The 18,345-nt window shown below is 38.9% G+C and overlaps 1 protein-coding gene across 3 annotated transcripts in view; it reads right to left on the bottom strand.

The window, feature by feature from the left end:
• The window catches only part of lrrcc1 (leucine rich repeat and coiled-coil centrosomal protein 1), a 49,608-nt gene extending 33,781 nt beyond the window's left edge, over nt 1-15,827 (bottom strand). For 2 of the 3 annotated variants that reach the window (XM_062023799.1, XM_062023797.1), the window contains exons 1-8: nt 15,634-15,827; nt 15,462-15,517; nt 10,981-11,186; nt 10,836-10,901; nt 10,591-10,758; nt 7,082-7,245; nt 6,811-6,996; nt 1,623-1,783 (exon numbers count right to left, since the gene is read on the bottom strand). In XM_062023799.1, the coding sequence (XP_061879783.1) occupies nt 1,623-1,783; nt 6,811-6,996; nt 7,082-7,245; nt 10,591-10,758; nt 10,836-10,901; nt 10,981-11,186; nt 15,462-15,505 (995 nt within the window). In that variant the 5' untranslated portion in view covers nt 15,506-15,517; nt 15,634-15,827. Of the gene's footprint in view, nt 1-1,622; nt 1,784-6,810; nt 6,997-7,081; nt 7,246-10,590; nt 10,759-10,835; nt 10,902-10,980; nt 11,187-15,461; nt 15,547-15,633 lie in introns of all 3 variants that reach the window. The other variant, XM_062023798.1, reaches the window with a different exon arrangement.
• Nucleotides 15,828-18,345: the final 2,518 nt, after the last annotated feature.

The raw sequence follows: 18,345 nt of genomic DNA on the forward strand, positions 1-18,345 counted from the left end.
AAATGGAAAATTTCCGGCTTAATTCGGACCGCCGAACAAAATACAAATTACGTGAAAGAGAATAAAGCAGGTATTACATGGCAAATAATAAAGCGTACCCAAACCTCTTCACGCTGCATTTGTGCACTCTGAACTGATCAACAATAACTCTGCATTCCGCACAACTGGCAGGATAGTCCAGAACAATAACAACCTTCATCTGGAACAATATTGGCCTGGTAATAAACTGACTTTTCCTTCGGATTTAAAACGCTTTCCATCGATCCAAAGAGCCTTATGAATGAACTACAAGACATTCGAAAGTTTTGCTTCCATGATTCTCCGTCCAAAATTATTTCGAAACAACTCCTGTCGGTCTTTCTTTTGCTTCGGAGCTGCATCCGCTCCGATACATTATTGGTAGTAGCGTCATGTTCGTAGCACAATATTACATCATTTCTCGATACTGTCTGTTATTTAACATCAGCATAGCCACACTGCAAAAACTGAAATCTAAGTAAGATGAAATATCTCAAATAAGGGTGATATTTGCTTATTTTCTGTCTGATAAGATCATTCTTTTCACTAAGCAGATTTTATGTTAGTGTTTTACTTGTTTTGAGTGTTTTGGTCCTAAATGATCTCAGTAAGATATTACAGTTTGTTGCTGAGATTTGATGACCTATATTGAGTAAAACATGCTTGAAACTAGAATATCAACAAGCTGTGTCATCAACACTCACAAGTATAAAACTACTTTTTTTAAATAATAATTTCTTATTTCAAGCATGAAAAAAAAATCATGAATTTGACACAATTGTGTCTCATAATTAAAACAGATGACAGCCAAATGGACTTTGCTGTTTTATTTTCAATGAAACAATAGAAAATACGTACTCATATAGTAGTACAGTTGTTATTAGTGAGAATATACTTATTTTAAGGTATTTTTGGGTTCATTGAGGTTAGCTAATTTTACTTGTTTTCGAAAGTATTGACAAGCCAAATGTTCTTGTTCTATTGGCAAATAATTTTGCTTAGTTCAAATAAAATACCCCTCATTTTTGTAATTTGTATTCTTGTTTTTGAACACTGACTTTTTGCAGTGCATTTGAGACCTAATATTTGTATTCTATTCCAATATTACAGCGGACATTTTTACTTGTAAGGAGCTGCAGATGCCTGGTGTGACGTCACAGATCAACTGGAGTAGCAATACATTGATCCTTGCTAAAAGGAAATGAGCGCCCCCCAGTGTATGGGAGGCACACAACGTATGACCAATAGTCGCATTAGAGTGTGCATGGACACTTGGACTTCACATGTGGGTGTGAAAATACCAAAAAAATGTTTGCGAAATCAGACAAATTTAGTGCATGGAAACATAGTGACCGTTAGACATCTGGGACAAGCCGTATTTTACAATTTAGAATACACAAAAAAGACCTTTAAGCCCTTGTTATTAGTAAAATGAGGGTGCAGACCAAAGATCCACAATCTGATGTTCTTTTGTGTCTCAGAAGGAAATTAATTCTTCTACTTGATGATAATAAGTGAATTGGGCTAAATGAAGTGTAAATATGAATAAATAAATCCCTACTAGGCAAGAAGAAAACATAATGTAACAAAAACTAACAAATCACCTGTCAAATCTCCTTGATGCACTTTTGCGATATTTTGGGATCGCCGTGCGTCCAAAGTTTTCCTTCCCGCTGTCACACTCACTCTCTGATGTGCGGTCCGTGTCCTTCTTGGCCTTGGGTACTTTTTCTCTTGGGGGACCAGAATTGTGCCTTGCAGAAGCCTGAGTAGAATGCGGCAAAATTACTAACAATAATAATAATAATCATAAATCATTCTATTACATTGCTGTTAAATCATAGATATACTTGGAACAAATTACATTTATTATAATACAATTTCACTGTGCTTTGTTAAGCACACAAATGCAGGTTCCACTCATGTAAGCAATTGTGGTGCGTTGCACTTTAAACGCCTACGGCAATTCCATCTACAAGGATCAAGTCTCCGCTTTTCTCACTGGCACTCATCGAGGGCAGACGCTCCCCTTCCCTCTCCTGCTTGCTTCTTTGTCTTGTCTTAACTTAACGCCCTCGACGCAAATCCCATAGGGGTGATGGAAGGATGGGCAGCGCCTGAGAGCTGCAGCCGGTCACCATGGCCCCCCACTCCCTCCCCTCTGTTGCTAGATATCTTGAGATGTACGTTGTAATATGTATATGTGCTTTGCTATGGAGGTTTTTGTTTTTTCCCACTCCAGACTGGGCCCCCTTAGGAGCTCAGTCTAGATTGTATTGTTTTACTCATCCTTCCCCAGCGTTTACCTTTTTCCCATCTTTTACAGGGCGCTTTGTGGCGACCCATCAGCGTTCCTGTTCTGTAACCCTGTACACTGTTTGTTTGTCTCATCTTGAACAGTTTTGTGCTGAAAACAAAGTTTCGTTGTACTTGTGCAATGACAATAAAGACCTATCCTATCCTATCCTATCAGTGTTTCCCACACATTCATTTATTTGTGGCGGCCCGCCACGAAAGAATTACGTCCGCCACAAATAAAAAAATTTTAAAAATAAATAAATAAATAATAATAATAATATAAATATTTTTTGTCCTCTCCAGCTTCTCAGGCAAATCATATAGTTGATGTAGATGCCCATATCGGCTGTCCAGATTTACTTTACAAAAGAGAAGTGTAGGATACTTCTCTTGTTGCCTTATTTGTATTTGACTTTATTAAATGTATTTATATTAGAAACACAACATGTGTATATAACAAAGGGTGCAAAGTCTGCAGGCAGTAGGAAACACATGGTTAAGTGTAGGGAGTAAAACTGATGGCAGTCTCAAGTTCAAGATTTTTGGAGCTCTTTGTTCAGTGGATCAGATGTTTGATGAAGCTCTGTGTCTATCTACCACCACTACTGTTTTCTGTTTATTTGTTACTGACTGTGGCAGGACACCTCTGCCTCTGTTTCACTTTATGTTGCTGGTAAATAATATGGTTGTAGTAGTAGGCTAAAGTTAAATTATTTAGTATACACTAATTAAAGGGGCAGAGCTTTGAGACATTTTAGCTTTTATATTTTATAAGATATATTTTTTGTAAGAACCACAATTAATAAATATATTTTAGTGAATAACTTATTGTTCAAATCTGTATATAAATATGTACATAAAGTGTTGTAATTATATTGTAAAATGGATGGATGGATGGACGTTTAAAACAAAACTGTTATTATTAATTAGTAAGTATACATTTTTTGAGCCTTTTTAGAGAAAATCAAATCATTGTAGTAAATTATGCAAATTGCTCGATAATGTCATGGTGACCACGCCCATAGCCACGCCCCCACCGCCACAGGTATCTTGGCAGTTTATGGGAAACACTGCCTATCCATGTTTATCACAAACATATCAGATCTGTTTTCACATTATTGCATTTTTTGCAGCATTAATAAAGCAATGAATAATATTTGATTTATTTGGGTCCAAATTGACAACTTATACCGTACTATAAGGCCGCAGAACCTTTTTTTTTTTTTCAAGATGGCGCAGCTGAAGTGGCTGCCTGTTGCAGTTGCTCTGTGCTCTTTTACGTATATTCTCCTCTGTGTGTTCTTGAATGTTTCCCTATTGTTTCCATGTGTTTCTACAGTATCTCCATTCGGAACTGCGCAACTAAGGGTGGCACTTTTGTGAGTTTTGCGCTACTTTCAGTACTTTTTTTTGTGGACTTTTTGAATTTGCTTCCAGGGAGCCTTTCAGCCACGGCGCCATTGTTGACACCGAAGACCAGTCGCAAGCTCTCTCCCACACCGGAGTCCACATGATGAAACCAGAGACTACAGTGGAGATGCAGAGGAAAAGACAAGAGTGCAGGGCTGGCGCTAAGCGTACGGAAAAGGAAGCGGACGTTTAAGATGAGGTCACCTACCTAGGTTCCATTCTAGAGGCTAATCTTTCCTGTGATAAAATGGCAACCAAGGTAATCAAAAAGGAACAACATTTCTCTACAGAATCTCCTCTCTGGTCAACAAAAGCACCATGAAGATTCTAGCGGGAGCTCTCATTCAACCCTTTTTCCATTACGCATGCACCTCCTGGTACCCTAGCACAGTGTTTTTCAACCACTGTGCCGCGGCACACTAGTGTGCCGTGAGATATTGTCTGGTGTGCCGTGGTAAATTATGCAACTTCACCTAATTTATCCCAAAAATATTTTTGGCAAATCAATAATTAGAATCTGCCAATAATGTGCCGTTGCTTAGTGTCTGTGCTGCGTAAAACTCGGCAGGGTAACCACGTAATACTCCATTTCAGTAGGTGGCAGCATTGCTTTGTAAAAGTCGGAATGTGTCGGGTGAGACGAGGATGGTTTGTTGTGATCCTGATATGCAGACCACAGTGGGAGGCAGGGTGTAGGTAAAAAGGGTATGTAATGCTTAAACCCAAAATGAACGAAAGGAAAAGGCTATGCAAAACAAAAGTCAAACTGAACTGGCTACAAAGTAAACAGAGACAGAATGCTGGACGACAGCAAAAACTTACGGCATCCACAAAGTACATCCGTACGTGACATGACAATCAACAATGTCCACACAAAGAAGGATAGCAACAACATAAATAGCCTTGCTTGCTAACAAAGCAGGTGCGCGGAATAGCATTAAAAGGAAGACATGAAGCCACTACAGGAAAACACCGGTTAAACAGGAAGGGCCACCAAAATAAGCAAGACAAGAACTAAAGCACTACACACAGGAAGACACCAACACACTCAAAATAAGACACGACGACTTGGTGGAGTTAAGTTTTTTAAAGTTTTCTGCTGGTGGTGTGCCTCCGGATTTTTTTTATGACAAAAATGTGCCTTGCCTCAAAAAAGGTTGAAAAACACTGCCCTAGCACATCCAAAACCCTCAAATCTAGACTCCAAACATCCTAGAACAAGCTAGTCAGGTTACTTCTAGACCTCCACCCCAGATCACACCTCACTCCTACCCACTTCTCCAAAGTGGGCTGGCGCAGGGTGGAGGACAGAGTTAAACAACTTGCACTGAGCCTAGTCTATAAAATCCGCTACACCTCCCTGATACCGAAGTACATGTCAAACTACTTCCATAACGTAAATGACCGCCATAACCACAACACCAGGGGGAGTTCCACAAACCACGTCAAACCCAGATTCCAATTTAACAAAGGTCTTAACTCATTCTCCTTCTATGCCACATCAATGTGGAATGCACTCCCAACAGGTGTAAAAGAAAGTGCATGTCTACCCTCCTTCAAAACCGCACTAAAAGAACACCTCCAGTCTACTACAACCCAACCTAAATTTCTCCTACTTAACTTTGTCCTGTCTCATTAGACACACCAACAAGCTTGTTTATAAATGTTCAATAAAACTCCTCATATGAAGTTATAACTTTGTGACATGCACATGAATGAACATAGGATGAGCACATTAATGAGCATCTCATTGCAAAGAAACACTAATTTCAGCGTTGTAGTCAGTTGTATTTTTCATGCACTTATTTTTTGCTGTATTTATCTGGCACACGTGGAAAGCCGCTCCCTGAAAATAAAGCCTGCATTAAACAGGTGCAAAAAAGGTTGAGGACCACTGATCTACAGTGCAAGAAGGAGCGTTATCACAGCTCCTTTCTACTGACAGCCATAAGTAGGGGTGTAACGGTACACAAAAATTTCGGTTCGGTACGTACCTCGGTTTAGAGGTCACGGTTCGGTTCATTTTCGGTACAGTAAGAAAACAACAAAATATACATTTTTGGGTTATTTATTTACCAAATTTGCAAAATCTTCCGCCAAAAATATTTTTCTTGGTGGAATATTTGATGTGAAGTAATGGGAACCTTGGATAGGTCAATAATTCCTAATAACATTGATTTTGATTCAATATTATGTTTTGAGCAATGACAGTTTGAAAGAAAAAAAAACAGCTTTGTTTTATTAGTCAACATTGCAACTTTTTCTAAATTACATTTAACCTTTAACCTTTTTTATTTCACTTTTGTTATGTTTTTGTTTATTTTAATAGTATTTTTAGAATGTGCCGTGGGCCTTTAAAACATTAGCTGTGGGCCGCAAATGGCCTCCGGGGCACACTTTTGACACCCCTGCTAAAGATAATAAAAAATGTAATCTGATAAATCTATGGATAAAAAGCAGAGCCTGGCGACGCATGCGCGTTTATCATAACTCTCTCTCTCTCTCTGTCTCTGCCCCTCCCTCACCAATGCTGCTGCTCACACAATTTGTTTTGTTTTTAACCCCTTCTTAACCCTGAACGTACATTGAAAATACACGCAACCCTAACTCAAAATGCCGGACATTTGAGGCATTTAAGAAACTCCGCCCTGACAGCTCCGCAAAAGAGGACATGCCCGGTGAAAAGAAGACGTATGGTCAGTCTATCCTAGCCCGTTAGCGTTACGCTACTTAATATGTCCGTGTGGAAACTCGTTCGGTACACCTCCGAACCGGAACCCCCGTACCGAAACGGTTCAATTCAAATACACGTACCGTTACACCCTTAGCCATAAGACTTTACAACGCACTTATGTGATTTCTGTGGTATCTTGTCTTAGTGTTTTGTTTTATTTTATCTATTATTTGTACATATTAGTGCGCAATATGTAGTATTTATTACATTTTTTTTGTTTTTCATTACGCTTGTTATTTCTGTTACTATATGTAAAAACCTGCAATGCAACAATGTACTTTCTTCATTGTGGGAAAAATGTAAAAGTCTATCCTATTTATATTTTGGAACTAGTGTTTGAAACACAGCACCTGCAGAATGAGGCGCGACACCTGCTGTTCCAGTTTCTTGACCCGTTCTTCGTTAAGTGCTTGCTCAGCATCGAAGAAGCGGACCTGCTGGGCGTGCTTCTCCTTGGGGAGCGCCGCTTCAGGAGCAACGCTTTGTTGAAAGCTGGCCAGAACCTTGTTGATGCCTGGTGTGGTCAGAAGGGCGTCCTACAAAATAAATCTGTATTACTATATTATTCCTTGATTACAATGACACACGACAAAATAAAACAAGTCCAAAGTCTGAAATCACCACATCACTGTGACTAGCGTCTGAGCAGAGGAGGTCCACGTAGTTCTCCAGCCCAGGAATGTCAAACAGACTGTCAGCCTGGGAGTGTGACGGATTTCCCAGCCTATCCAGGCCATCCAGAAATGACACTTGCGGTAACGACCGCATGACAATCTCCCGGTAGCCTGCACAAAAACATCCCAAAGCAGAAAAGGATTAATTCTCAGCATGTCTTTTGCTTTGTCTTTGGGGTTTGGTAAAGATACAAAAAGACGGACTGAGACGACATTGTGTGAAATATGTGCACTGCAAGTAAGGATGCAACGATGATAGATTGTGTGATTTTGTAATAATCACAGTTTTACGATTATTATGCATTGATCTATTTCACAATAAAAAATGTGTAAAATCACATCAACATTCCTTAGAGATTTTAACGTATCATTTATTACTGTCAGAAATAACAGTAATCAATTAATAACATTACATTAAAAGTACAAAATGAAAAAATATAAAACATTCACTGTCATGATCCGTGGCCCGGATCATGTTTTGTTATGTTCTGTTGGTTTTTGGACTCCCTCAGTTCCTGTTTTTGTGCACCCTTGAGTTTTGTTTTTAGTTACCATGGGTGCTTATTGTTTCCACCTGTCTCTGATTGGTGTTCGGGACGCTCACCTGTTTCCAGAGCACTAATCAGAGGGACTATTTAATCCTGCCTTTGCCGGTCAGTCGGCTGGCTTCATTGTTTGCTACACGCAAGCTGCTACGTTAGTAAGGCTGCAGCTAACGATTATTTTTCTATCGATTAATCTATAGATTATTTTTTCGATTAATCGGTTAATCTATAGATTATTTTTTTCGATTCATCTATAGATTATTTTTCCTTTTACCGATTATTTTTTATTTTATTTTATTTAAAATGAAGATGAAAAAATAAAAGTAGGCCAGTTTTTTCAAAAGGCATGGCTTTTATTTACAAAAAAAAAAAGTATGGCCACTCAGTCAACATTGACAACAACATGACAAAATATTCTGTAACAATGTAAACATTTAAAACTTTTAACATTTAACAAAATTAAAAGTAGCTTATTTGCTTTTTAATGTGCAAATATAAAAGTAAACATCCAGTGCAAATCTTAATATTCTGCAATAGTATAAGCATTTCAAAAGTAAAAGTATTGCTTATTTTGCTTTAAAATGTGCAAAAATAAAGATAAACATCCAATACAAAAAAGTGCAAAACGAAATATTCTGTAACAAAAGTGTAAACATTTCAACAAAAGTGAAAGTATTGCTTATTTGCTAAAATGTGCAAAAATAAAGATAAACATCAATACAAAAAAGTGCCAATCTAAATATTCTGGAGCACTGTAAACATTAAGTATTGCTTTTAAAATGTGCAAAATAAACATCCAGTCCAACACAGTACACAATAACCAATTCTACTCATTCCAGTGAGTGACTAACAGTTGTAATGAAGAAAGGTTAGCATGTCTACTTGCTTTGCTTCTTTTCTTGTTTACAATATTCCCAGCAGCTGAAAATAGGCGCTCAGAAGGGGTCGATGTGGCTGGAACTGAGAGCTAATTAGCCTTCACCTCAAACCACGACTGCGAGCGAGCTGAGCTGCAGTTTAAGTTTCTAGTAGGTCAACGGGCTCATAGTGATGTTACTAGTAGTTGACTGGGAGGTGTTTATTATCATTTGGGGACAGTCCGCTGCCTGATGCTCACCTGCTAAACACCTATCTGCTCCACGCTGAAGCGCTGACTACATGCGCTCTGAATACGCACTGCTGATTGGCTGATAATGCTTCGTGTGTACCAATCAGATGGTTGTGTGGGTGGGACAATGCTGCGTGTGTACCAATCAGATGGTTGTATGGGTGGGACAATGCTGCGTGTGTACCAATCAGATGGTTGTGTGGGTGGGACAATGCTGCGTGCTGAGACAGAGGCAGCCGCAGAAGGAGCAAAGCAACTTGTTAACACTTTAGCAGCTAAAGTTAGCTTTAGCTTAGAAACTCGTTCGGTACGCCCCCGTACCGAACCGAAAGCCCCGTACCGAAACGGTTCAATACAAAACACATAACGTTACACCCCTAGCAGATACAAATGACACATTCATGTTTTTGTGTAATGATGACAACGTATGCTAACGCGGACGATTGACTAGTTGATGGTTGATGGTTTTCTTTTCAAATGTTCGTTCATAGCCGTTGTGCTGCTATGATAGGCCATTTACGCTCGACACAGTGTGCATACAACAACATTATTAGGCTGTGTATTGAAATACTCCCACACTTTTGACGACTTTTGGCGTGCGTTTTCCCCTCGCTCGCACAGTCTGCTTTGCGCTCCGCCATGACGGTAGTGTGACGTAATTATGCGACGCGTCGACGCACAAAAACGGCGTCGACGTATTTACATAACCGATGACGTCGACTACGTCGACGCGTCGTTTCAGCCTTATACGTTAGTATTTCTTGTCTCCTAGTATATGCTGCCTGTGCTAAGTGGTAGCCTAAACTTCACTTCTGCTTGTTTTCTGTTTTTGGTACGTGTTTTGATTTTGAAGATTAAATCATGTTCCTACCTGCACGCCTTGTCCGGAGTGGTCCATCTGCACCCCGGGGGAACGAACCCCGCAGTAAGCTGCGACTCCCCCCCCGTTGTGACAGAATGAAGCCAGCCAACTGACCGGCAAAAGGCAGGATTAAATAGTCCCTATGATTAGTGCTCGGGAAACAGGTGAGCGTCCCGAACACCAATCAGAGACAGGTGGAAACAATAAGCACCCATGGTAACTAAAAACAAACTCAACGGTGCACAAAAACAGAAACTGAGGGAGTCCAAAAACCAACAGAACATAACAAAATTCACATACACACATTGAGTAATAACTGTATTAGTACTATAAAACCTAAAAAAAACTTATGCGAAATAAACTCAAGTGTTATTGTCATCAACTATCATATATATAAATATATATATATGATAGTTGATGCTGGTCAATTTTTTAGGGCATCACGGCAAATGACCAGTGCGGTCGCGGCAATTGCCTTGGTGGCCGTGGTTACATTTGAGCCCTGCTAGCATGTCTCTCGATAGGTGCGGATAAGTGCCTGCAACGCTGGTGTAACTTTGTTATGGAAGTCTTATTGTCACGGCGGGGGGGGGGGGGGGGGGGGGGGGGGGTCGCAGCTTACTGCAGGGTACGTTACCCCGGGATGCAGACGGACCACTCCGGAAAAGACGTGCAGGTAGGAACATGATTTATTCTTCGAAATCAAACAAGTACCAAAAACAGAAAACAAGCCAGAGGAAAAAGGTGCCGATCGCACTGGACGCTAAGGCTACCACTTAGCATAGGCTAGGAGACAAGGAATACTCACGTAAAAGGTTGCGTGTAGCAAACAATGACGCCAGGCCGTCTGACCGGCAAAGGCAGGCTTAAATAATGCCTCTGATTAATGTTGTTGTATTGCCCATATCTAAAGTTGTATTTAATGACAGTCAGTGCCTCACCTGGTGCCCTACACAGTGGGTTATCTTTGCCGTCTCGGCTCAAAAGGACCTCTCCTAAGGCGCGCAATCCCAGCAGGCACTGCAGGAGGTGGTCGATGCTGCCCAGGTGGTTGCTATAGAGACTGAGGTACTTCAATTTGCTTCCTGGGCCATGAAGATGCAACAAACCTGGTGAACACAAACTGTAAGAAGTAGCACTACCAAATGTGGCAATTAGGTCTGAACATAGTCGCTCCTTAACTCACCAGTGAGGTCGTTTATCTGATTGAAGGATAAATCTAATCTGGTTAACCTCACAAGGCCGTTCAGTCCTGTGGTTGAGAAGAAAAGTTATCAATCGCAAACTTTCTCAACAGGGTACAGCCAACAACACTACGGGGTGAGGCTCACCCTCAACCTTCTTAATTGTGTTACAAGATAAATTCAAAGTCCTCAGAGACGTGAGCGTGCTTAGACCCTCAATCTTTGAGATACAGTTGGAGGAGAGGTCCAAGTGCCTCAGGAGCCATGCCGAGTTCAGGCCCTCGATCCTCGGGATGTTGTTGCAGTGCAGCGTGAGTGATGTTACGGAGGGATGCAAGGGAACCACCAGCAAACTAGAAGACAGGGAGAGACATCTTTATAATTCTCCTGACATCATCCTACTGTATCATGCATTTCTTTGATTACAACAGAGTTATCTAAAAAGTTAAAGTTAAGTTAAAGTACCAATGATAGTCACACACACACTAGGTGTGGTGAAATGTGTCCTCTGCATTTGACCCATCCCCTTGCATAATTTTTGGTGATTTAACCCCCAAGTCCAACCCTTGATGCTGAGTGCCAAGCAGGTCCCATTTTTTTATAGTCTATGGTATGACTCGGCTATTGTCAGTATTTTTTTTAGCTGCTGCATTACGTACTTACCTAGGAGGAAGAAAATGTATTTCCCACCAATTGTGTTTTATTTCGACAAGATCGCAATGATTGAGTTAGATTGCACTGTGTTCCTGTTAATGATATACTGTACATTATCTCAAATAACTAAAGTATCAAAAGAATCAATATTTTGATTTGAGAATCAATATCAGAGCATAAAGATCTGGGGCCGTATTTATCAAGCTTCTTAGAATTACTCCTAAGAAGTCTGCTAAGAGTTGACTTAAGAGTAAATAAATTCTTCGCTGAAAGCTGCACTTAAAAGTTAGTTATCAAGCGTCTTACTCACACTTTCAGCGAAGTGTAGGACTGAATCTTAAGTGTCACACTCAGAGCTGAATTACGACATTACTATGTGCCGTAAACGGAATTTTAGGTCACGTCATTTCTGTGTCCATAGAAATGACCAATCACGGAAGGGAATCCCTTGTCTAAGAATAAAGAAATATCTTGGAAATATTTAAGTGGACAACGGGAGTGTATATTTTGACAATAAACTACAAAATAATACAAAACAAACTAGTCCCCGCCCGCACTCACGCTACCGCTCCCTCTCTTCTCTCGCCCACACACTCACTGACGTCACTCACCTCACGGCCACACACATACGCTACTGTCATAACATTTTCTTTCCAATTCATTAATTAGGCAACTAATTTGAAACTGGTGTGGGTGGCTCTATATATACTAGCCCACTGTAGACACATGCAGAAATCAACAAGGAATCGAAAATTATTAAATCTGTGACAAAAATAATACCCGCTCTGTCTAAACGATACCGTTTGATCAGCTGCTCGTCATCAAACAAAGCCAGGACATCCTTCCGCTCCCTGAACGTTCGCAGCACGTCTCTCTCGCCTCAGTGCCATCCCCCGCTGGCAACTCCTAACCACTTAGGACACCTCTGAAGGTCTCTTAAATATCGTGGAGAGTAGGAGTGATTCTTAGACTTAAGAAAGTTGATAAATAGCTTTTATTCTTAAGTTTGAGAGTAGGACTAAATTTCGCAAATTCTCAGGACTTAAGTGTAAAATGGCACTCTAAGAAGCTTGATAAATACGGCCCCTGGTATCGACGGTATTGATATTTTAGTATTAATCCGCACATCCTAATACCTACTCAGTATCAGTAGCGGTAAATACACACACACATGTGTACTTACTACTTTTAGTCAGTAGAAGTATTAAATATACAAGAACATGTGTACAGAGATAATGGAGGTGCGGAGATGAAAAAGTTTGTCACAGGAATGAAACAAAAAAGGGAGTTGTCGGCGGCATCACCAAAATGATTCCCGAGCGCGGTCACCGCTGCTGCTCACTGCTCTCCTCACCTCCCGGGGGGTGGAACAAGGGGATGGGTCAAATGCAGAGAGTAATTTCACCACACCTAGTGTGTGTGTGACTATCAGGGGTACTTGACTTAATATACAGTATTAAAAATGTAACTCACACTATTACATACTAGGGCTGCAACAACTAATCGATTATAAAAATAGTTGCCGATTAATTTAGTCATCGATTCGTTGGATCTATGCTATGCGCATGCGCAGAGGCTTATAAAAAAAATAAAATAAAAAAATATATATATATTTTTTTAAATAAATCTTTATTTATAAACTGCAACATTTACAAACAGCTGAGAAACAATAATCAAAATAAGTATGGTGCCAGTATGCTGTTTTTTTTCAATAAAATACTGGAAAGGATAGAAATGTAGTTTGTCTCTTTTATCCGATTATTAATCGATTAATCGAAGTAATAATCGACAGATTAATCGATTATCAAATTAATCGTTAGTTGCAGCCCTATTACATACATACATAAATAAATAAATAAATATCAACTTCTCAATAGTACTTAAATTCAGGGGGTTCGAGGGAATGTCTGTTGGAGTCATGACACAAAAGCTGTTTTGCAGAGTGCAATCCCTTGATCACACTGCAAAAAGTGAAATCTAAGTAAGATGAAATATCTCCAATAAGGGTGATATTTGCTTATTTTCTGTCTGATAAGATAATTCTTCTCACTAAGCAGATTGTATGTTAGAGTGTTTTACTTGTTTTAAGGGTTTTGGTCCTAAATGATCTCAGTAAGATATTACAGCTTGTTGCTGAGATTTCATGAGCTATATTGAGTAAAACATGCTTGAAACTAGAATATCAACTGTTGCAAAGCTGTGTCATCAACACTCACAAGTAGAAAACTACTTTTTTAAAGTCATCCTTTCTTATTTCAAGCATGAAATAAAATAATCATGACTTTGACACAATTGTGTCTCATAATTAAAACAGATGACAGCCAAATGGACTTTGCTGTTTTATTTTCAATGAAACAATAGAAAATACGTACTCATATAGTAGTACAGTTGGCACAGTACAGTAAACTGACAGTTAATATTTAAACATTTAACATGTGACATTTCTAACTATTTTGAACAGAAATAGTTCAGATGAATTCTTCAAAATTACAATTAAAACATTTTTTGGCCGGGGGACGCACTTGGCACGATGATGTCATGTTATCCATGGAAAAATGCATTTTTAGAGAAAATAATTTGCCTGAGCGGCTAGGAGACTCCGAGAGTAACAAGCGGTTGCCTTTCAATTAAGAACAATAAATTAGTTTTTAGTATAAGTTTGCTGGTTTCAAGAAATGTAATGTCTTTTCCTCACAATGTGTCGACTTTTTTCTTATAAAATTGGGAACAATTTCACATATTCCTTCTGTTTCTGTCATATTGCAATGTTTTCTCGTAAAATTACTACTTTATGCGAAATTCTGACTTTTTATTGCAATATGGTGACATTTGTCATGTAAAATTCAGACTTTTATCACAATATTGCCAATTTTTTTGTTGTTCTCGTAAAATAGTTTGAGTAATATTGGTGGTGAAATCTATCTAAATGAGGGTGGTCCCAAAAAGGAGGGATTTTTCAAATTGACTGTGTGTCGGTTTTAAAAGTGCTCCCCCTCTGGTCAACATATGTAATAACAAGTGTGTGTAAGAAATTATATCATTATGTCAAGATAATGGCACTAGCATTTACTTAATTTAAGAATATTTTAACATATTGAGCAAAAAGGTTTCTTTTTTTTTGAACCAAGAAAAGTGCACTTGTTATTAGTGACAATATACTTATTTTAAGCTATTTTTGGGTTCGTTGAGGTTAGCTAATTTTACTTGTTTTGGAAAATCTTGACAAGCCACATTTTCTTGTTCTGTTGGTAGATAATTTTGCTTAGTTCAAGTAAAATGCCCCTCATTTTTTTTGTGTTTTTTTTTCTTGTTTTTGAACACTGACTTTTTGCAGTGCAAGGAGTGCGGATGTAACAATAACAGGTACAAATGATAAAAAGCTAGCCCACCGCTAATCGCTAGCTAGCTACGGGTGCCGCTTATCGCTAACAAACAGCTAGCACCGCTAATAGCTAGCTAGCTTAAATGCTAAAATGAATACAAGCGACATAAACATCTTTCTGCATTAAAAAAAGACATACACCAAATCTAAACTTGTACAAAGTCATTGCTGAATGCGTGTAATAGTGTAAGAAATGTGTACATTGAATGGAGTGGTAAAGATGAATTTTCTTCAATAAAACTTTAAGATTTCATTGTAGCCTACTTTTTGAGCACATTCAACATTTATCCATTTCTTTTTCACCGCTTGTTCCTTTCGGGGTCGCGGTAATGCTGGAGCCTATCCCAGTTGCATTCGGGCGGGATACACCCTGGACAAGTCGCCACCAATAATGTAATAATATTAGATAATATTAATAGTGATAAAAGTGATCATTTTGGTTACAATAACCGTGATATGAAATAGTCATAACGTTACCGCCATATTTAGTAGAGAGGAAGGTCAGATTAGAAAAATACGATATTAAGTTGTAATAATATAGATTGTATAACGACAGAAGATGACGAGTGTAGAGAGACAGAACTGTACTTACCTTGAAATATTCTGATCAATAAAACTGATTTCCTTTTCTTCCATAACAAAGAGTGACTGAAATGCAAAAAGAAAGATGCATCCAACTTCAAACAACAGCGATTTAGTTGAAAAGCATGCAGTTTTGGGGGGGAAAGTTGAAAGAGCATCAAAATACGGTGCGATTCTCTTACCAGTGGTGTAAATAAATCTGCCTTCGCGTCTAAGACAATGCAGATTTAATGATTTATTGCCATAATGCAGACTGGACGTTGAATGTTGTCTTTAGTGTTGTTACTACACGATGAGAAGCGGAATACATGAGCAGCCACACGCATGCGCGAAGACTACGTCACTTCCTGGACATGCAATTTTTTTTCTGCTACGTTATGTTTTATTATTGTTTTGTATAAATAATATATGTAATATAATATAATATAATAAAAACAATATACCGAGGAGTAAAAAGGAACAATAAGATAAAATGACTCTTCTGTCATACATTTTCATAACATGATCACTACCATAGACATCTTATAAGTAGACGCAGCATTGGCTGCTGTGACGGGAGAAATTGGGCCGCCATCTTGAAGTGGTGATGAGCAGCCTAAACTGACAGTTGACAGGTAGAAAACAAAGATGGTGTTCCACGTTTTCCTGCTCAAATGAGCGGACTGTTGAAAATAGGAATCGGGGGATTACTTTTCACAATTAAGATTTAACATTAACGTACTATTGGTTGTATTTTGTGAAAAGAATATTACCAAAGAGTTGAGAAGGAGCAAAGATCTTCAATAGTACTGAAATCGTAGCCGCTAGCAAACAAGAGTATGACCATAATAGAATTGCTTGTCAGTGAAATTAATTACATTTAAAGATAAGATAAGGTAAGAAAGATAAGATTTTAGCTGATATAAAGACTTTCAGGTGTTTATATATGTTTATGTTGAAGTATTTGGCAGACACTTTTATCCAAAGCGACATACATCAAAAATACATATAAAACAATGACTGTAAACATGATCATTTAAGGGAAGAATGTAATACAAAATATCAAAACAAAGTGTCAAGACAGAATAAACTCTCTGCTGCTGCAGCAACAGAGATACAGTCTATAGATATATAGATATCTAATGTATTTATACATTGTTTATGTAGGATATACGCATGTATATATAACCTAATCATATTCTGTAACGCTCCCTGTGCGTTACAGAATCAACTTTAAACTCCTTTTATTTGTTTTTAAATGTCTAAACAACCTCGCGCCAACATATCTCTCCAACCTCCTTAAGCCTTACTGCCCCACCCGATCCCTAAGATCAGCCGATCAGCTGCTACTGACGGTCCCTGACACAAGGCTGAAGCTTGGAGGTGACAGAGCTGTCGCCGTTGCTGCTCCCAAGCTCTGGAACGACCTACCTCTGAGTGTTAGACAAGCCTCCTCTCTTCCTGTTTTTAAATCTCTCTTAAAAACATACTTTTATTCCCTGGCTTTTAACACTGAGTGATATCCATCCTGCAAATGGCGCTACATAACAAACCTGCTGTGAACCTGTTTTTATGTTTTATTTATTTATTTTTTATCGTGTTCTGTTTGTGTTGTGTTGTGTTTGCTCGGTACTCGTATTATCTTTTAACCTGCCCATTGTACAGCACTTTGGCTACCCCTGTGGTCAATTTTAAATGTGCTTTGTAAATAAAGTTGATTTGATATTGTTTCTTCAACTTAAAAATAGCTGACCGTTTTTTCTCCGCTTCTCTGGGATTATATTCCCAGTTTTGGTCACTTATAGCATATAATAATATTCTGTTACTGTTAAGCAAACTATGAATAATAAAACATGTGTCCTTTATCATAGCTACACTTATGGTGTGACTATGTGATGCGTCTAGCTGGTGAGTGTTACCGTACAATGTTGAAGGTGCGTGTTGTGAGAGGTGCGGAAGTCCAGAAGGGGCGAGGCAGACTCGGAGGTCCGTGGGCAAGAGGTCAGGGGCAGGAGCGAGGCGTCAAGGCAGTAAGAAGACCAGAGGGAATCCGGGGAGACGAGACACACAGCTCGAATCCAGGGAAGGAAGAGGAACTGCGGAATGACGACACAGGACAGGACACAATGAGCACAGAGGAGGGGAAACACAGAGAGCGAGTAGGCACATGAAAATGGAACAAAAGACGTGTGAGCTTATTGAACAATGCAGGTAGCTACGTTCTGGCACTGGAACGCAGGACACGCTGGTTTAAGAAAGGCGTCAAGCTCTCATCAGCGAGTTCAGGGGCGCACAGAAGAATGAGAGGCGGCAGGTGCTTGAGCCGTAACAAAAGTGTTGGGAACTAAAATGCTAGTTTAAAAAAAAAAGTATTAACATTTTTGGGAGAATAAAAAATATACAGTGAAAGCTAGTGCAATATTGGTTCAGGGAAAAATAAGAAATGAAGAATGTCTAAAAAAAAAATATTTGTAAATAAGACAGGAAACAAATATGATACATACTGTATAAAATAATTTTTAGTAAGTAAGTTTAATAAACAAAAATGAATAAATAGATAATAGGGGAAATATTTACCAAAAACACACAATTGATAAATGTATCCATCCATTTTTCTACCGCTTGTCCCTTTTGGGGTCGCGGGGGGTGCTGGAGCCTATCTCAGCTGCATTCGGGCGGAAGGCGGGGTACGCCCTGGACAAATCGCCACCTCATCGCAGTATGGTAGATAGATTTAGATAGAAGTGTTAGTTCAAATGTAAATATCTTAAGAACTTTAGGAATTTTTTTTATTTTTATATATTTTACAGTTAAAAAGTACTGTACACTTGCTTAAGCATCTGTTAGATTAATTGTGTTATGATCATGCCACCTATTATCATTAGCAGCATTTTATAGTCCGAAAGCAGGCAAGA

The sequence above is a fragment of the Entelurus aequoreus genome, linkage group LG16, assembly GCF_033978785.1.
Source record: "Entelurus aequoreus isolate RoL-2023_Sb linkage group LG16, RoL_Eaeq_v1.1, whole genome shotgun sequence".
NCBI lineage: Eukaryota > Metazoa > Chordata > Actinopteri > Syngnathiformes > Syngnathidae > Entelurus > Entelurus aequoreus.